The sequence below is a fragment of the Abramis brama genome, assembly GCF_963993115.1.
Source record: "Abramis brama genome assembly, chromosome: 25".
NCBI classification, from domain to species: Eukaryota; Metazoa; Chordata; class Actinopteri; order Cypriniformes; family Leuciscidae; genus Abramis; species Abramis brama.
The window spans coordinates 12903366-12923870 of NC_139987.1; the positions used below are offsets into that span (position 1 = coordinate 12903366).

General features: G+C 38.0%; 1 protein-coding gene across 1 annotated transcript; it reads left to right on the forward strand.

Moving 5' to 3' along the window:
• Positions 1-8302: 8302 nt before the first annotated feature.
• paxbp1 (PAX3 and PAX7 binding protein 1) lies at positions 8303-20053 on the forward strand. Its single transcript, XM_084105161.1, has 18 exons — positions 8303-8717; positions 9756-9884; positions 10446-10628; positions 10911-11132; positions 11389-11489; positions 12100-12323; positions 12764-12953; positions 14887-15010; positions 15535-15637; positions 16078-16193; positions 16280-16479; positions 16581-16731; positions 16840-16961; positions 18118-18194; positions 18337-18403; positions 18525-18671; positions 18760-18914; positions 19311-20053. The coding sequence occupies exons 1-18, from the start codon at positions 8441-8443 to the stop codon at positions 19426-19428; spliced, it is 2706 nt and encodes a 901-aa protein (XP_083961287.1). The 5' UTR covers positions 8303-8440; the 3' UTR covers positions 19429-20053.
• The last annotated feature ends 452 nt before the right edge of the window (positions 20054-20505 follow it).

A 20505-nucleotide genomic window follows, 5' to 3' on the forward strand; every position in this document is an offset into this window, starting at 1 on the left:
ATCGGCTTAAAATATGCTTATTCTATTTTGTGTGGATGGAGCTTAAAAAGCATCAATTTGATAAATTTTAGAACCTCAGTGTGTCAGAAATATAGGGGAACAGAATCCGACGGCAAAAAAAACAGCTGTCGAAATCCGTTCCCCCACTCCCATTATGAGAGGTGTTGATGTAATGGCTTAAAAAATGCTGATTTTATTTTAGTGTGTGGATGGAGCTTGACTTGCATCAGTTTAAAGAATATATTTTTTTGCCTTTTATTATGATAGGAAAGTATAAGAAAGTTTGACGACCCGGGACTTGAACTCGGGTTGCCCAAAGCTAAAAAAAAAAATATCATCAGGGAACTGACCACTAGGATATTGAGGCTAGCAAATAGATGCAATGTGATAAATATTAGAACCTCATTGTGTAAGAAACATAGGGGGAACAGAATCCGATGGCAAATAGTTCAGCTGTCGAAATCCGTTCCCCCACCCCAATGATGAGAGATGTTGATGTATCGGCTTAAAATATGCTTATTCTATTTTGTGTGTGGATGGAGCTTAAAAAGCATCAATTTGATAAATATTAGAACCTCAGTGTGTCAGAAATATAGGGGGAACAGAATCCGACGGCAAAAAAAACAGCTTTCGAAATCCGTTCCCCCACTCCCATTATGAGAGGTGTTGATGTAATGGCTTAAAAAATGCTGATTTTATTTTTGTGTGTGGATGGAGCTTAACTTGCATCAGTTTAAAGAATATATTTTTTTGCCTTTTATTATGATAGGACAGTACAGTATCAAGAAAGTTCGACGACCCGGGACTTGAACTCGGGTCGCAATAAGCTGAAAAAAATTCATGTTAGTGCACTGACCACTAGGCTACTAGACCCTCTATTTAAGTGTAATGTGATAAATATTAGAACCTCATTGTGTAAGAAACATAGTGGGAACAGAATCCGATGGCAAATAATTCAGCTGTCGAAATCCGTTCCCCCACCCCAATGATGAGAGATGTTGATGTATCGGCTTAAAATATGCTTATTCTATTTTGTGTGTGGATGGAGCTTAAAAAGCATCAATTTGATAAATATTAGAACCTCAGTGTGTCAGAAATATAGGGGGAACAGAATCCGACGGAAAAAAAAACAGCTGTCGGAATCCGTTCCCCCGCTCCCATTATGAGAGGTGTTGATGTAAAGGCTTAAAAAATGCTGATTTTATTTTTGTGTGTGGATGGAGCTTAACTTGCAGCAGTTTAAAGAATATATTTTTTTGCCTTTTATTATGATAGGACAGTACAGTATCAAGAAAGTTCGATGACCCGGGACTTGAACTCAGGTCGCAATAAGCTGAAAAAAGTGCATGACAGTGCACTGACCACTAGGCTAGTAGGTCTGGTAACTTGCTGCAATGTGATAAATATTAGAACCTCATTGTGTAAGAAACATAGGGGGAACAGAATCCGACGGCAAATAGTTCAGCTGTCGAAATCCGTTCCCCCACCCCAATGATGAGAGATGTTGATGTATCGGCTTAAAAAAATGCTGATTTTATTTTTGTGTGTGGATGGAGCTTAACTTGCATCAGTTTAAAGAATATATTTTTTTGCCTTTTATTATGATAGGAAAGTATAAGAAAGTTTGACGACCCGGGACTTGAACTCGGGTCGCCCAAAGCTAAAAAAAAAAATATCATCAGGGAACTGACCACTAGGATATTGAGGCTAGCAAATAGATGCAATGTGATAAATATTAGAACCTCATTGTGTAAGAAACATAGGGGGAACAGAATCCGATGGCAAATAGTTCAGCTGTCGAAATCCGTTCCCCCACCCCAATGATGAGAGATGTTGATGTATCGGCTTAAAATATGCTTATTCTATTTTGTGTGTGGATGGAGCTTAAAAAGCATCAATTTGATAAATATTAGAACCTCAGTGTGTCAGAAATATAGGGGGAACAGAATCTGACGGCAAAAAAAACAGCTGTCGGAATCCGTTCCCCCACTCCCATTATGAGAGGTGTTGATGTAATGGCTTAAAAAATGCTGATTTTATTTTTGTGTGTGGATGGAGCTTAACTTGCATCAGTTTAAAGAATATATTTTTTTGCCTTTTATTATGATAGGACAGTACAGTATCAAGAAAGTTCGACGACCCGGGACTTGAACTCGGGTCGCAATAAGCTGAAAAAAAGTGCATGACAGTGCACTGACCACTAGGCTAGTAGATCTGGTAATTTGCTGCAATGTGATAAATATTAGAACCTCATTGTGTAAGAAACATAGGGGGAACAGAATCCGACGGCAAATAGTTCAGCTGTCGAAATCCGTTCCCCCACCCCAATGATGAGAGATGTTGATGTATCGGCTTAAAATATGCTTATTCTATTTTGTGTGGATGGAGCTTAAAAAGCATCAATTTGATAAATTTTAGAACCTCAGTGTGTCAGAAATATAGGGGAACAGAATCCGACGGCAAAAAAAACAGCTGTCGAAATCCGTTCCCCCACTCCCATTATGAGAGGTGTTGATGTAATGGCTTAAAAAATGCTGATTTTATTTTTGTGTGTGGATGGAGCTTTTTAAGCCTTTTATTATGATAGGACAGTACAGTATCAAGAAAGTTCGACGACCCGGGACTTGAACTCGGGTCGCAATAAGCTGAAAAAAATTCATGTTAGTGCACTGACCACTAGGCTACTAGACCTTCTATTTAAGTGTAATGTGATAAATATTAGAACCTCATTGTGTAAGAAACATAGTGGGAACAGAATCCGACGGCAAATAATTCAGCTGTCGAAATCCGTTCCCCCACCCCAATGATGAGAGATGTTGATGTATCGGCTTAAAATATGCTTATTCTATTTTGTGTGTGGATGGAGCTTAAAAAGCATCAATTTGATAAATATTAGAACCTCAGTGTGTCAGAAATATAGGGGGAACAGAATCCGACGGCAAAAAAAACAGCTGTCGGAATCCGTTCCCCCACTCCCATTATGAGAGGTGTTTATGTAATGGCTTAAAAAATGCTGATTTTATTTTTGTGTGTGGATGGAGCTTAACTTGCATCAGTTTAAAGAATATATTTTTTTGCTTTTTATTATGATAGGAAAGTATAAGAAAGTTTGACGACCCGGGACTTGAACTCGGGTCACAATAAGCTGAAAAAAATGCAAATTAGTGCACTGAACACTAGGCTACTAGACCTTCTAATTAAGTGCAATGTGATAAATATTAGAACCTCATTGTGTAAGAAACATAGGGGGAACAGAATCCGACGGCAAAAAAAACAGCTGTCGAAATCCGTTCCCCCACTCCCATTATGAGAGGTGTTGATGTAATGGCTTAAAAAATGCTGATTTTATTTTTGTGTGTGGATGGAGCTTAACTTGCATCAGTTTAAAGAATATATTTTTTTTGCCTTTTATTATGATAGGAAAGTATAAGAAAGTTTGACGACCCGGGACTTGAACTCGGGTCACAATAAGCTGAAAAAAATGCATATTAGTGCACTGACCACTAGGCTACTAGACCTTCTAATTAAGTGCAATGTGATAAATATTAGAACCACATTGTGTAAGAAACATAGTGGGAACAGAATCCGACGGCAAATAATTCAGCTGTCGAAATCCGTTCCCCCACCCCAATGATGAGAGATGTTGATGTATCGGCTTAAAATATGCTTATTCTATTTTGTGTGTGGATGGAGCTTAAAAAGCATCAATTTGATAAATATTAGAACCTCAGTGTGTCAGAAATATAGGGGGAACAGAATCCGACGGCAAAAAAAACAGCTTTCGAAATCCGTTCCCCCACTCCCATTATGAGAGGTGTTGATGTAATGGCTTAAAAAATGCTGATTTTATTTTTGTGTGTGGATGGAGCTTAACTTGCATCAGTTTAAAGAATATATTTTTTTGCCTTTTATTATGATAGGAAAGTATAAGAAAGTTTGACGACCCGGGACTTGAACTCGGGTCGCCCAAAGCTAAAAAAAAAAATATCATCAGGGAGCTGACCACTAGGATATTGAGGCTAGCAAAAAGACGCAATGTGATAAATATTAGAACCTCATTGTGTAAGAAACATAGGGGGAACAGATTCCGATGGCAAATAGTTCAGCTGTCGAAATCCGTTCCCCCAGATGTTGATGTATCGGCTTAAAATATGCTTATTCTATTTTGTGTGTGGATGGAGCTTAAAAAGCATCAATTTGATAAATATTAGAACCTCAGTGTGTCAGAAACATAGTGGGAACAGAATCCGACGGCAAAAAAAACAGCTGTCGGAATCCGTTCCCCCACTCCCATTATGAGAGGTGTTGATGTAATGGCTTAAAAAATGCTGATTTTATTTTTGTGTGTGGATGGAGCTTAACTTGCATCAGTTTAAAGAATATATATTTTTGCTTTTTATTATGATAGGAAAGTATAAGAAAGTTTGACGACCCGGGACTTGAACTCGGGTCACAATAAGCTGAAAAAAATGTATGTTAGTGCACTGACCACTAGGCTACTAGACCTTCTAATTAAGTGCAATGTGATAAATATTAGAACCACATTGTGTAAGAAACATAGTGGGAACAGAATCCGACGGCAAATAATTCAGCTGTCGAAATCCGTTCCCCCACCCCAATGATGAGAGATGTTGATGTATCGGCTTAAAATATGCTTATTCTATTTTGTGTGTGGATGGAGCTTAAAAAGCATCAATTTGATAAATATTAGAACCTCAGTGTGTCAGAAATATAGGGGGAACAGAATCCGACGGCAAAAAAAACAGCTGTCGAAATCCGTTCCCCCACTCCCATTATGAGAGGTGTTGATGTAATGGCTTAAAAAATGCTGATTTTATTTTTGTGTGTGGATGGAGCTTAACTTGCATCAGTTTAAAGAATACATTTTTTTGCCTTTTATTATGATAGGACAGTACAGTATCAAGAAAGTTCGACGACCCGGGACTTGAACTCAGGTCGCAATAAGCTGAAAAAAGGTGCATGACAGTGCACTGACCACTAGGCTAGTAGGTCTGGTAACTTGTTGCAATGTGATAAATATTAGAACCTCAGTGTGTCAGAAATATAGGGGGAACAGAATCCGACGGCAAAAAAAACAGCTTTCGAAATCCGTTCCCCCACTCCCATTATGAGAGGTGTTGATGTAATGGCTTAAAAAATGCTGATTTTATTTTTGTGTGTGGATGGAGCTTAACTTGCATCAGTTTAAAGAATATATTTTTTTGCCTTTTATTATGATAGGAAAGTATAAGAAAGTTTGACGACCCGGGACTTGAACTCGGGTCGCCCAAAGCTAAAAAAAAAATATCATCAGGGAACTGACCACTAGGATATTGAGGCTAGCAAATAGATGCAATGTGATAAATATTAGAACCTCATTGTGTAAGAAACATAGGGGGAACAGAATCCGATGGCAAATAGTTCAGCTGTCGAAATCCGTTCCCCCAGATGTTGATGTATCGGCTTAAAATATGCTTATTCTATTTTGTGTGTGGATGGAGCTTAAAAAGCATCAATTTGATAAATATTAGAACCTCAGTGTGTCAGAAATATAGGGGGAACAGAATCCGACGGCAAAAAAAAACAGCTTTCGAAATCCGTTCCCCCACTCCCATTATGAGAGGTGTTGATGTAATGGCTTAAAAAATGCTGATTTTATTTTTGTGTGTGGATGGAGCTTAACTTGCATCAGTTTAAAGAATATATTTTTTTGCCTTTTATTATGATAGGAAAGTATAAGAAAGTTTGACGACCCGGGACTTGAACTCGGGTCGCCCAAAGCTAAAAAAAAAAATATCATCAGGGAGCTGACCACTAGGATATTGAGGCTAGCAAATAGACGCAATGTGATAAATATTAGAACCTCATTGTGTAAGAAACATAGGGGAAACAGAATCCGATGGCAAATAGTTCAGCTGTCGAAATCCGTTCCCCCAGATGTTGATGTATCGGCTTAAAATATGCTTATTCTATTTTGTGTGGATGGAGCTTAAAAAGCATCAATTTGATAAATATTAGAGCCTCAGTGTGTCAGAAATATAGGGGGAACAGAATCCGACGGCAACAAAAACAGCTGTCGGATTCCGTTCCCCCACTCCCATTATGAGAGGTGTTGATGTAATGGCTTAAAAAATGCTGATTTTATTTTTGTGTGTGGATGGAGCTTAACTTGCATCAGTTTAAAGAATATATTTTTTTGCTTTTTATTATGATAGGAAAGTATAAGAAAGTTTGACGAACCGGGACTTGAACTCGGGTCGCCCAAAGCTAAAAAAATGTTGCCAGGGAACTGACCACTAGGCTATTGATGGTAGTAAGAGCCTTCCATGTGATAAATATTAGAGCCTCATTGTGTAAGAAACATAGGGGGAACAGAATCCGACGGCAAATAGATCAGATGTCGAAATCCGTTCCCCCACCCCAATGATGAGAGATGTTGATGTATCGGCTTAAAATATGCTTATTCTATTCTGTGTGTGGATGGAGCTTAAATAAAAATAATATTTTGAAATTTAATTCTTATAAAAAAAGAATGTGCCAGTGTTGTTCATTAGAAAAAAATACCATAGTAACCATTAAAGTTGGCATGGAACGGAAATTCTTGAATAGTTCTTGAGATGCATAGCCTATTGTGATGTATCTGAGTGGAAAAGGCTTCTCAAAAAAGAAAAAAAATGTAGGGCGGGGACTTGATTTTCTTCATCGGGAATTGATTGGATCATTGTAGTTTGCTATTGCTATCTCATGTGTACGGAAGAGGATTAGGGCCAGGCAATAATAAAAAAATAAAACCATTTCGAGATTAAAGTCATTATAATGCGAGATTAAACTCGTTAAATTTCGAGAAAAAAAGTCGAAATACAATCTTGAGAATAAACTCATTAAATATCGAGAATAAAGTCGTTGTGTTTCGAGAAAAAACTTGTTAAATTTCGAGAAAAAAGTCGAAATACAATCTTGAGATTAAACTCATTACATTTCGAGAATAAAGTCGTTGTGTTTCGAGAAAAAACTTGTTAAATTTCGAGAAAAAAAGTCGAAGCAATCATGAGAATAAACTCGTTAAATTTCGAGAATAAAGTCGTTGTGTTTCAAGAAAAAAAGTCGAAATGAAATGTAGAGAATAACGCATTCGATCAGTGTTCATTGCATAGCCTACTGATATCAACCTCATCAAGGTTTCGTGGTTTCCCTAGATACCATAAGACGCATTATTAATCGTTGTTGGTTGTGTATGCCTCCATCCACAGAATGTAACGACTGTAACCATCTATACAGCCATTAATGGCAATGCCGTACGGTTTTAATTTATCATAGCTGTCCATATGCCAGAGTGCATTTGGGCCAGCGCAAGTGTAGCCTACTCTCCTTCGTTGAAATTCCACACCTTGAGGATCAACAAGTTTAATAATGCGTCTTATGGTATCCTGGGAAACCACGAAACCTCAATGAATTTCATGTTGGACATAAGCAAGTACATCGCGCAAATTGGACTGATTTTTTCTTCTAAAAAGACCTAGACCTAAGAATGTTCTATTCTTTGTTACTGAAAGAAAGTCTAAAATATAGCTTGACTAAGTGATCGAACTCTGCCATGTCCTCTATCAGTAGGCTATGCAATGAACACTGATCAAATGCATTATTCTCTACATTACATTTCGACTTTTTTTCTCGAAACACAACGACTTTATTCTCGAAATTTAACGAGTTTATTCTCACGATTACTTCGACTTTTTTTCTCGAAATTTAACGAGTTTTTTCTCGAAACACAACGACTTTATTCTCGAAATGTAATGAGTTTATTCTCAAGATTGTATTTCGACTTTTTTCTCGAAATCTAACGAGTTTTTTCTCGAAACACAACGACTTTATTCTCGATATTTAATGAGTTTATTCTCATGATTGTATTTCGACTTTTTTTCTCGAAATTTAACGAGTTTAATCTCGCATTATAATGACTTTAATCTCGAGATGGTTTTATTATTTTTATTTTTGCCTGGCCCTAATCCTCTTCCGTACATGTGAGTGACAGGTTGCCCCAGGTTGCTATTATGGTTGAAAAAAAAAACTGTTAGATAAAATTGGATATCAGAACAAAGCCAATGATCAATGCAGAGCAGAGTAGAAAACCACCGGTACCGGGGAATAAAGAATGACACACACACACACAGAAGTGAAAAGGAGATGCAAACATATTTATCCTAACAAAAAAAAAACAAAAAAAAAACATGGAACCTTCTCAAATTGTTTGATATGGCACCTCTCCTCTAGATGGCAGCAGAGAGTTCCCGCTGCCGTTTTGCAGATCCAACATTCACAGAGGTACTTAAACGTTTCCGCAAAAGCAAAATGGTGGATTTGTTATCATCCTTGGCGTCCTGCAAAAATCTAAAAACCAGTCTGTATATACTATCCTAGAGGCGTTGCACACTACATAACCATGTTTAAGAAAGCTAAGAGGTGCAATTTCAGGCGGAGGAATGAATCGGACGATGAGGAGAAAGAGGAGGTCCAGCAGTCCGGCGGGCCCGGGGCTGAAGAGTCGGCGAACCCGAGCGAGTCCAGCACTGGTCCCGCTCCTGGAGCCAACATGCTCAACAACCACGGAAACGGGTTTCAGCCCGGTGCTGTTAAGGTCAACAAAGAACTTAAGAAGAGAAAGAAGGAGAACCGAGAGGAACCTAAAGCGAGTCTGCTTAGCTTCCACGACGATGAAGGTGCCTATTAACTGCCATAAAAGACACGTGTAACGTAAATAAATTTACGTAAAAACAATGTAATGTTTCACATATTGTTCGTGTAGAGTTTTTGCTGTGCAGGTCATCATCTAATTGTAGTCTATTTAAACAGTTAGCGTCTTTAAAGTGAGAGTCACTAACCGAAAACGAGAGCTACTTTGCATATTATATTAACTAGTAATAGTGATCAATTAGGACTCTGCACATATTGGAATATACTCAATAATTGGCTTAAGACCATATGTGACCCTGGACCACAAAACCAGTCACATGGGTACATTTTTGGACATTGAGATGTATACATTATCTGAATGCTGAATAAATAAGCTTATATATAAAGTTAGGATAGGACAATATTTGGCTGAGATACAACTATTTGAAAATCTGGAATCTGAGGGTGCAAAAAATATCAAAACATTGAGAAAATTGCCTTAAAAATTGTCCATTTATGTTCCCGACGGTGCTGCATTCACGGCAATGTTTTATATATTTACGGTAGGAAATTTACAAAATATCTTCATGGAACATGATCTTTACTTAATTTCCTAATGATGTTTGGCATAAAAGAAAAATCGATAATTTTGACCCATACAATGTATTTTTGGCTATTGCCACAAATATACCCGTGCGACTTGTGACTGGTTTTGTGATCCAGGGTCACATATGATACAGTGATATGAATCAGAATTCCATGGCAAAGGTGGAAATACCTATTGAGTTCTTTTCAATGAATCGGTCGAACCGGTTCACAAATCGGTTTACATGATTCATTATTGAATCAGTCTGAAATTAAATGCTTTCTAAAAATCTTTATCCAGTAATGATAAAAATAGAAGGACAGTTACATTCATTGATCAGAAAGTGTGAGGTCCCTGAAGAAAACTTTGAAGTTGTGTCCCAAATTACATGCTATCTAAAGTCTTTGATACTATACACTTTGCACTTTTGCAATGCATTATGTACTCAATCATCTAGTGTATGAATTTTATAGATTCACTATATATCTCTCACTATTAGATGACACTGATGTGTTCCGTGTGAAGAAATCCTACCACAGCAAGAAGATCGTCAAGCAGCTGAAGAAGGAATACAAGGATGATCTGGAAAAGACCACCACTCCCATACCAGAGCAAAGCACACGCATTGGTACTAAACATCTTTCTTTCTTTCTTTTTTTATCTTTTCATAAAATCATGCATTTCTATAAAGCAGAATCAGGGGACTGCTTTTTGTCTTTAAAACATAAAATTTTATTAAAAAAATTAAGAAAATACTTTGTTTGCTTCCCCCACTCTAAGTTGTAATGGTATGTACACATAAGAATAAAGCACTATTAATTTTTGGATTATTGCAAGAATAACATAGTGACCCCATGCCCAGGGCAACAATGGGGCAAAAGGAGGCATTTCCCCCTCAGTTTGAATTTGTCCCCCCTCCACCCCTGATTCCTGAAACGCTATCGATTTTAACCCTTTAATGTACAATCGCACCGATGTGATCAATTGCTTATACCTGAAGAATTATGTATGGCTCCCCACCAGTTTGTTTGTCCTGGCATCTGAGTTTGACCCCCTTTGCTCTAGAGTTATTATTTTTATGTGGTGATTTAGCCTTCAAAAGTATTACAAACCCTCAGTAATCTTGGCGCTAGTCCATCTAACTAGTTACATAAGTTTGTATTCTGGCTCACTGGTTTGTTCGTTTCAGGTGGACCTGCTTATAATCTGTCAATTAAAGAGGAGCCCTTAGTGGGCAGCAGAGCCAGCAGTGAACAGGGAGAAGAAGAAATGGAGGTCGACAGCAATGAGGAACAGGAAGAGGAGGGCGAGCAAAGGTCTGCGGGTGGAGCCTTTAGCCAAACTCTGTCTGCCCTCAGCTCACTTAGACCAGGTGAGAGTTTCCATGACATCCAGACTGGACCTGTAGAGCAAGTCACAGGACCAACGTCAGCATGATCAGGCTGTTTTTGCTTATTAAACATTTCAAGGTTGGAACTGATGATGTGTATTGTGGTTAAACATTGAATGTTGTTAAACAATGTATGTGATCAAATCCACTTTTTTAAATGGCAAACAAATTGCTTTTAGTTAGTTCTCTTTCTGGTTAACCTAATTCACATGAAGGTGATTAATCATTTTGTTTAGACCAATAATAAGTCATACGTCTCAACAGGTGAGATCCCCGACGCGGCCTTCATTCATGCAGCTCGTAAACGTAGGCAGATGGCTCGAGAGCTCGGGGGTGAGGCTCCGTTGATCGAGAATGAAGCGACGAACAAGCGCCTTGTTCACGAAGATGAGAACGGCGGCAGTGACGATGATGAAGATGAGAAGAGAATCAACTTCAGTGGAGTCAAGATAAAGACTCAGAGGCAGAAAATAGCGGAGGAGATCGGTCAGTTTATGCAGTTCAGAGCTCTAGTAATCTGAAACTTGTTTATGTAGAATTACAGGAACCCCCATTCACCTGTTCTCCAGAGGGACTGTCCTTGTAATAAATGTCATGTCACTAAGTAAAAGTCACACAAAAAAGATTAACTAGAATAACTATAAATAGGAATTGTGTGAGAAATCAGATCCTGGTAAAGATGTGCACTTAACCATAATCTGACCTTATTGTTTGTTTTGGATGTGTCTGTGTTGTGATTCAGGTATTGAAGGCAGTGATGATGAAGCTCTAGATAATGGCCAGGATGAGGAAGTGAATCGCTGGGAGCAGGAGCAGATCAGGAAGGGCATTAGCATCCCGCAGGTGAGTCAGAGTATCACAACCCTGCCCAATTTTGAATTAAAAATGAATCCTGACACTGGTATCGTTCTGAAGTCTCTACAGAAATGAGCAAATGAGCTATTTAAACAGGACGCGTCAAAGCAAACGTCCCATTACACTTACATCTACTCTTCCATTTGTCCTCGTCGGCAGACTTAAGCGCTTGGATTAATTCAGAAAGTGAACGGGCATCTGTATACTTTATCCACCCAGTGTCAGTGATTATAATGGGTTCTATTTGCATTTGACGCGGCGCTCGCATCATGTAATGCCAGTGGGCGGGGACTATGATGCAGTGATGTAAAACTATTTGTCATTGATAAACATTGATCAAATTTGAGAAATGTTTCTTGAACTTCAAATAGCATATTTCTGAAGGATTATGTGACAAATTCAAAATATATTTTTTACTGTGTTTTTAATCAAATAAATGTAGCCTTCAAAAACATTTGAAAAAAGTTGAATGATACTAAACTGTTGAATGATACCAGTTCTGTTGACATTCCTACAGTGTACTATAGTTTGTACTTTGAAATGGCAATATTTAATGCTGACACCAATCCTTTTGTCTCATCTTGTTTTGATATTTTAGGTCCAAGCCACCCAATCCGAGGATACAACCATGTATTACCAAGGCAGTTATGATGCGCAGTCATATGGAGCGTCCTACGCCATGCCATTTAGCTACACCACCATCACAGTTGGAGCTGACAACAGCAAGACTTTGAAAGCAGAGCCCTCAGTTCCTTATCCCATTCCCTCTTGTGACCTGACCCCTATAACCACAGATCTGGTAAAGAAACGTCTCAAAGACAGGTACGGTCTGAACTGCCTTCTCATCGGCGGTCACTGTAACCCCTCAAATCTGCCCAGTTGGTATTTCCTAGGAGTTTAAATAACCAACACTTTATAGTTTTTAATGCCCTGATAATTTTCATGCACGTCCCATAAAATTGCCCTATTCAGACATTGAAGATGACAGCTTGCACTTTGGACTTCCAGCATAGTGAGGATACACACAAGGCGCATATCTCCTCACACGTTGTTCCTGGTTAATTCTGGGTGTCCCTGTTTCTGCAGAAGTGTAATATTTCTTCCTCCGGATGGAGTATTTGCAGATGCTAAAATCTGCAGCTGTTTTACTGACTCAATTGCATTGTTTAGACCTAACCGTCTTCATCAGGACATGTGCGACCCTGGCGATGTCCCCATACATCACTAATAGCAAACCTCTCTTTGACTCCCCTGTGCACCAGGCTGAGCTTCATGCGCCAGGGGCACAATTCCAATGCCCGGCGCTTTGAGCAGATCCAGGAGGAGCTGGAGGCCTCCAAAAAGACCATCCAGCTCCTAGAGGGCTCCTCACAGGAGGCCGCAGACAAATATAGATTCTTGCAAGAAATGCGAGGGTATGTTGGAGACTTGCTTGAGTGTTTCAGTGAAAAGGTAAGAATGAATGCATTTGTTTTTATGTTGCTGCTGTTTGTTTTACTGACTTGTTTTTCAGTTGTTGGTTTTTTTTTTTTCTGACCTTGCTACTGTATTTCTTTTGGAATGATTTCAAAGTTTATTGGATGTTGCCTGTGTCAGAATTTTGTGTAGTTAATTAGACTTTAAACGTATTTATCTAAACTAAAATTACCGTATTCGTTTTATAATACCATTAGTAGTAAAAATAACACCAGTTACCTGTAATGTGTATATATAATCACATAGTTCATGTTTATGATGTTTGTTAAACTCATTTTCAGCAGTCCACCAGGTCATATTTTCCATCAGATCATGGATTATTTTGTAATCTTCCATATTTTTCCCCATAGCTGATGCAGCAAGAGATTCTTTCTGTTTCTCTCATTTCTTTCAGCTATAAAGAGGCACTATAGACAAATTATGGTGTCTATGATGATGCATTGGGAACTAACATAGCACCAAAAGTGTTATTAGTTGAAAAAATGCCTTTATCGTGATTTTTCTAATACATTTTCATGTCATTTAGAAAGTAATAGTTCAAACTTCTTTTTTTTTGTGTGAGACTTCCAATTCGTTAGGTAGCTAAGTAGCTTGTTTACGGTGTTGTTGATCCATTTAAAAAATATTAAAAGTAATAAAAAGCCCAAATGGTAAATCTCTATTACACCACCAGTGGACTATACTGTCCTTTAAAGGCAAAATGCATTAATCATGCATCTGTAGCATTAAGCTCTCATTTGAATGCCTGATGATAGCTTAATGATTGCATTATCTTAAGGTTAGCTTGTCCCAAGAATTTAATATCTACATTCATTTGTGGTACATGTATATGAAAACTATAGAGTGCAACATTCGGGTACCAAAAGTAAAAATCCCATTCGTTTTCTCCCTAGGGGAATTGATTTTGAAATAACTTTTAAACTACTGTGAGCTTAGAGCTATGAGTTTGTTAATTGATGACACATGCTTTTGTTGAAGCCATCAGCCTGCTTTATTTCAAATTATTATTTTTTTAAATAATGTTTTACAGTGTAATTCTTGGTGAAAAACTACATTACCATGATTCAGTAGAGACATCTCCACCAATCAAAAAATTGTACCAAGCAAAAAAGCTGTTTTTAGCACCCGTCCGTTCCTATGAAACACTGCATATGATAATTGATGTAATCATCTCCCTGCACTCTCAAACTGCATAATATTTATATATTCATAGTTTGCAAGTAATGTAAAATGTTTCTATATACACAATCAGCAATCATCTTTAGTTTTTAATTTATTCATCATTTTTAATATCAGTAGATCTTTCCCCACATTAAATCCATTCAGTATGCAGTTATGTATCTTTCTTTTTTTAACTATTTTCAAGTACTTTTTTGCTAATCAGTGTTTGTAATGTTGTCATTCACCTCGAAGCTGGTTGGTTTGTCTCTTGGCTTTTAACTCTTAAGGACTTTTAAAAAATCCCTATGGGAAAAATGAATGGAAAAAATACTTCCGGAACCAAGGCAGCTGAAAAAGTGAACAGGCGCTGTTGCACTCTATTAAATTCCTGACTGTGCAACCGTCTTTGATTCTGTACTTACTTTTGAATAATTATACTTCAGTTGTGTTGGTAACCAGCTGCATTAAATGAAAAAGAGCTGTTTGTCAAAAACAACCTACAATGGCTTTCACAGAAGTTTCATACTACTCAGCCATTTTCTTTTTTGGCTCATAGTAAGGTTAATACCATGAAGCATTAACACTAGGGGAAGCCAGTTTGATCCAGCTTTAAAGGGCTTTGTGTCTAGAGTTATTTAATTTGGCTGCTTTCTCTCTCATGCCACAGCAGAGCACACTAAGCCCCTCGTCTCGGTCTCCGGCCCCTTGTCTTTGGTTCAGCTGTCACAAAAATCATCGTATCTTTCAGGTGCCTGTTATTCTGGAGCTAGAGGTCGCCATGCACCAGTTACTTCGGCAGCGGGCGTCCCGTCTCGTCCAGAGAAGACAGGATGATATTAAAGATGAATCGTCGGAGTTTTCCAGCCTTTCAAGTCAGTCCATCTTGAAGGTTTTTATTTGAATGGCCTCATTGTTTTTTTTTTCCTTTCCATTTTTGTTATACAGTTATGATTAATTGCACATCAGAATGATACACACACTGCGTGTGTGTCTGTGTGTGTGCGCGTGTGTGTGAGAGAGATTAAGACAAATGAAAGTTTATGTGGCTTTCGGTTGGTGAAAGCTTACTGGCTTCTTATTTATCAGTGTTCACACTGATACATTGTTTAGATGCTGAGCAGGTAAGTGATTGGAGGAGAGTTTCCATCTCAGCCCAGTGAAATTGAGCAGGTGTAAAATTAACTTGTAGTTGGAAATTAGTTCTGATGACCTCAGAAAAGGGGAAACCACTGTGCATGAAATTAAAATTTTTACTGATGTTTGTGGAATAATGCATGAACATCTAGTACGATATATTAATGAGCAGGTAATGACTATTAGATCTGTCAGTATAGGTTGTAACAGGGCTGGTGAGTTCAGCTTTACTGAGGGTTAATGTCTGTTCTTTCTGTTTCAGGTAAGGCTGTTATGGCCCCTAACCTGGACTCATTCGGTCGAGATCGCACAGCCTATCAGGAGCTTGCCAAGCAGAGGAGGATAGCTGAAAGAGAAGCCAGACGGTATGCAAAAAAAAGCTATATATATGTAGGCCCTTGACTATTAGTGTGTGAAATATACCCTCTAAACTAAACAAACGCCTACAACCTAAACTAAAATAATGCATTAATTTATTGTTTTTTATTATTGTTGTTATCTAATCTCATCAGTATCATTGTCATTAGCTTTGAATTGTAACCTGCAATGGCCAATTTTTTTTGGAAATTGCAAAAGTTAGTGTTATAGTCACAATGTCAGTCAGGCAGATAGCGGAAGTGGGCCTTTTAACACTGTAACTAAAATATTTCCAAATAAATAATGAATTAAAATCATAAACAAATCGCGTCAGGACATAGTGAATCTGAAATAAATCGGTATCAATACCCAGATCTACTTTAGGCAGACTTTCTGTGATGTATTTCAGTTTTAATAATTGTCAGTCTGTTTCGACACATCCAAACAGAACCCGTCGGAGACAAGCTCGAGAGCAGAACGGCAAGAGAGCCGAGCATAAGGAGGGGCTGTCTAGTGATGATGAAGAGACGTCCACTGACATCACCAGCTTCAACCAAGAGAGAGGTGACCAACCTAACACACCAATGCAAGATTTGCTGATTACGTTTCAATCTTTTCCCAATTAACCTTTTCATCTTTTTGATTTCCAGATCGCATTTTAAGTGAGTCAAAGAAGGTTTTTGAGGACGTGGTGGAGGATTTCCACTCTCTGGACAACATAAAGTCTCACTTCGAGACCTGGAGAAAGCTGTATTTTACATGCTACAGAGACGCCTACATCGGACTGTGCCTGCCCAAACTCTTTAACCCCCTTATTCGACTGCAGCTCACCTCATGGTCTCCATTTGAGGTACAGAGAGCATGTCATTTCCACATTTTTGTGATCTGCTTTGCATCGCCTGAACATTTCAGTCTTTAATTGCCAAAATTATGCTATTTGTATCTATGCAGGTGGAGTGTCCCAACTTTGAGTACATGCTGTGGTTCGAGTCTTTGCTCTTTTATGGCTGTGAGGAGCAGAGCACTCTAAAGAAAGAGGAAGAGATAGATAACAGCCTGCTTCCTGCTATTGTAGAAAGAGTGCTTCTTCCTAAACTAGCAGGTTAGTCTGTCCATTTCCCATCTTTGTAAAGGTTCAGTTCTTTCTTTAAACTCAGAACAGCATATCAAACCTAAATCACTCTTTTAAAACATGATCCCCCGCTCTCAGTGCTGACGGATCAGGTGTGGGATCCGCTCTCCAGCAGTCAGACGTCCAGACTGGTGGCTTTCATGCAGAGGCTGATCAAAGATTATCCCACTGTGCTGCACGGCGACAACCGCAACACACAAGTCAGTGAAGAGATGAGACTGTAACGCATTAAAGCCACAGGCTCTTATTTTTGCTTTTCATTTTCATTAGCCTAAAGCCTACCATATCATATTTGATAGGCAAAATTATGGGGCCTGTAAATTATCAACATGATCAAAACTTTGCTGTAAAACCTGTTGTACACAATCAACTACGTGCTTTGTCGTCTGTACCACACCTCGTTTATAATTTTTAACATGTGAAAGGCCTTTTTGTGTAATTCTAAAATCTTTCCTCTTCAGATTAAGGTACATGTGTATTTATACTGTGAAATCTGAGTTTAATACTCTAAACATTAGAATAACTTTTATATTGTTAGTAATATAGAATAACTTTTATATTGTTAGTAATATTTCAGGATGAACACTTACTGGCCTGAAGCAACTTATTTGTTTTTAGAAAAATAGTTTAGTTTAGTGGCCGGAACTTTGGCTTCACTATACACCACACGTAAGGACACCAGCACAACATAACAATATACATAAAAGATATAAAACAATTAAAACAATGACATTCCCATGTGTACATATACAATGTATGCATGCATATCCACCCCTACTCATATTCATATCTTCTCAATGTTTCTAATGGCAGTTAATCATGTTAAAATATGATACATCAGCCTTTTGAGGTGCATTTTGTACATCTCTCAATCATCATTGTATTGCATTACATTATATGTTTTGCCCCCAAAACGAAAACTACAGAGCTTTGATCATAAAACTAGGCATTTATATATCATCTTATTGGGTGATCTAGAGTGACGACAGATATTTATATGCATTTTGTGTAAGTAGTCTGATATACTGTTATAAAGATATCACTGCTATATATTTCAAGCTTTCAGAATTTCATCTTACTTACTGGCCATGCAAATATTGGCAACCGCAACCGCACCAAATTGCATATTTTTTACCTCAGTTTTTTTCCGCCATGTGTATGAGCTACATATTCTCCCATATCATACTACGTGAGCCATAAAAGTCTGATGCATTGCATATGTAAACCTTTTTTTAAGGATTTAAAAAAAATATTATGTCTAAAGGCTCAAACAACTTTCATATGTCAGGCTTTACAGGTTTAAATTATTAGTTGCATCTGTTTGTCATTGAGAAACAAAAATCTATTATCTTTCAGGAGCTTCTAAGGACCATAGTCATGCGAATTCGACGGACTCTCGATGATGACATTTTCCTGCCTCTGTTTCCAAAAAAGTGAGTGTGAAAGCTGAATCACTCATGTTGTCACTGTTTGTATATGCTGCTCTTTGTATGCATCTTCTAGTTTTTGATTGTGACCGAATATATTGTGTAAACCAGTGTGATGCTGATGATGTTTTGTTTTCTCCTCTTACAGTGTCATGGAGAACAAGAACTCTGGTCCTTACCTCTTTTCCCAGAGGCAGTTTTGGTCTTGTGTAAAGGTAAGTCTGGTCATGCTTAAATATTCTGGAGACTTTCTGCCGTCGTCTAAATCAGTTCATCTATATTTTAAGTTACCATTGTTCAAGTTTATTCCCTGCTGAATCTCTTTCTTGTGTTCAGTTACTTGGGAATATCTTAAAATGGGATGGGATCCTGTCTCTGTCAGCGCTGAAGGAGCTCGCCGTGGACAGCACACTAAACCGCTACATTCTCTCAGCCCTGCAGACCACAGACGCCAGCGAGGAACATGTGGAGAAATGCCGCAGAGTAAGACTTTTTTTGGGATTAATATCCATATAACAGTGTTTACAGATGAAGTCATTCTAACCCTCTATTAACCCTAACCTGCCTTCAGGTGGTGGAGTGTTTTCCTGTGCAGTGGTTCAGCAGTCTGAAAGGACAACAGACTCTTCCTCAGCTTGAGAACTTCTGCAGATTTTTGAAACACCTGGCCAGCAGTCTGTACCGCAGCTGCGTGGTTGGATCTGACGTGGAGAAGAGGACCGTAAGGTAAAGTGGTTTCTTATGTTAAATCAACATCTCTGTAGATGCCACACAAATATATAACATATTAACATAGTATAAAGGTATGATGAGGGTTTAATACAAAACAGTGGGAGTCTGGTGGTTTTCTAGGCTTAGGTGATCTGCCCACTGTTGTTTGGATATACTGATTTTAATGAGGAATAGAAAAATCTATATTTAAAAAAGTCCAATTAACATATCATTAATTAACATTGGATGTGTATACATATGTTCATGTTTCATGGTTCCAATGTATATAAAGTAAAATTAAGATGTAGCATGCAAGTTTATGTATATCAATAATAGTTATTTTAATTGCTCTGCAATGTAAGCATTATATTTTAAACATTTTATTAACACAGTTCTTGTTTCTCTACATAGGGAACAAATAAAGGATGTGATTAGGCTTCTGGGACGACTCAACGCTTTAGACCACGTGATCGCAGTTGCGTCAGAACATGGCATTAAAGATATAAAGACTCTCCTCGAGAACAAATGAAAGGCAAACCAATGGAACACCTCACTGGCCATTTTTGGATGGACCACACTGTGTAAATACTGTGAATATTGTACATTTATCTGTGTGGCTGAAGGGTTTTCTTTCGAGGCACATTGGTGGACTCTAGTGATGTTTCACCTTCAGGAACAGTGAAACTGTCACTGATTTGGGTTTGAAGTGCACTCTGCTGTGTTAAGACTTTTGTAGTCACTTACCTGAAGAGCCGTCACTTCTTTTTACTTTTTTTAAACGGATGGGATCTCTTAGTTGGATCTTTTAAACTGTCAATCACTCTTCAGTACCTGCAAGAAAATATATTGGTTCTGTACACTTTCCCCTCCCTCAAAGACTGCAGTTTGAGAGCAGGTTGCATACAGCATATTGTGAACAACGTTCAAAAAATATTTATGCAGAGCCATGGGTCAAATGATCCAGCATCTGTGCCCATCTCTAAAACAGAGTTTGGTCTTGCTCTTGTGCCAACCTCATCCCTAATTAAACGAACATGACATGCTGGCAAACAAAAACACGTGCTACTTTAACGAATGTACTTATTTTTTGTTGTTGTTTTCCTGAACCTTGAAATGATTTATTTGCATAAATAAAGTGTTACCGGTAATGATTATTCAGGATAAATTCCTTCCTTATATACAGCGTAGTTGTGACCTCACAACTATATCTTTCAGTGCAACTTATTGTAATTGCAACTTTATTTCTTAAAATTATGACCATCTCAAAGTGTAATTATTTCATTAATTTTTTACATGCAGTTAGGCGTTATATTTTACACTATAGTTGTGTCAGCAGTTTCCTCAGGTGTCTAGGTGTGGTTTAGCCTGAGGTAGAAAGTGATACATAATTTGATTCTATAGAAGCCATTTGTTTAAACCCAGCTAGGACAAATTTGATAAGGCATCGAACAGAACATGGATGCTTAGTTTGATAAGAAAAAAAAAATGGCAGAACTGTAATATGATGATTATCTAAGCCAAATTAAGTGAAGATCTGATAAACAGAAGTGATTGGAAGTAGAAGATTTTCATTAAAATGAGAAATCTCAGATCATCTAAATAAGGT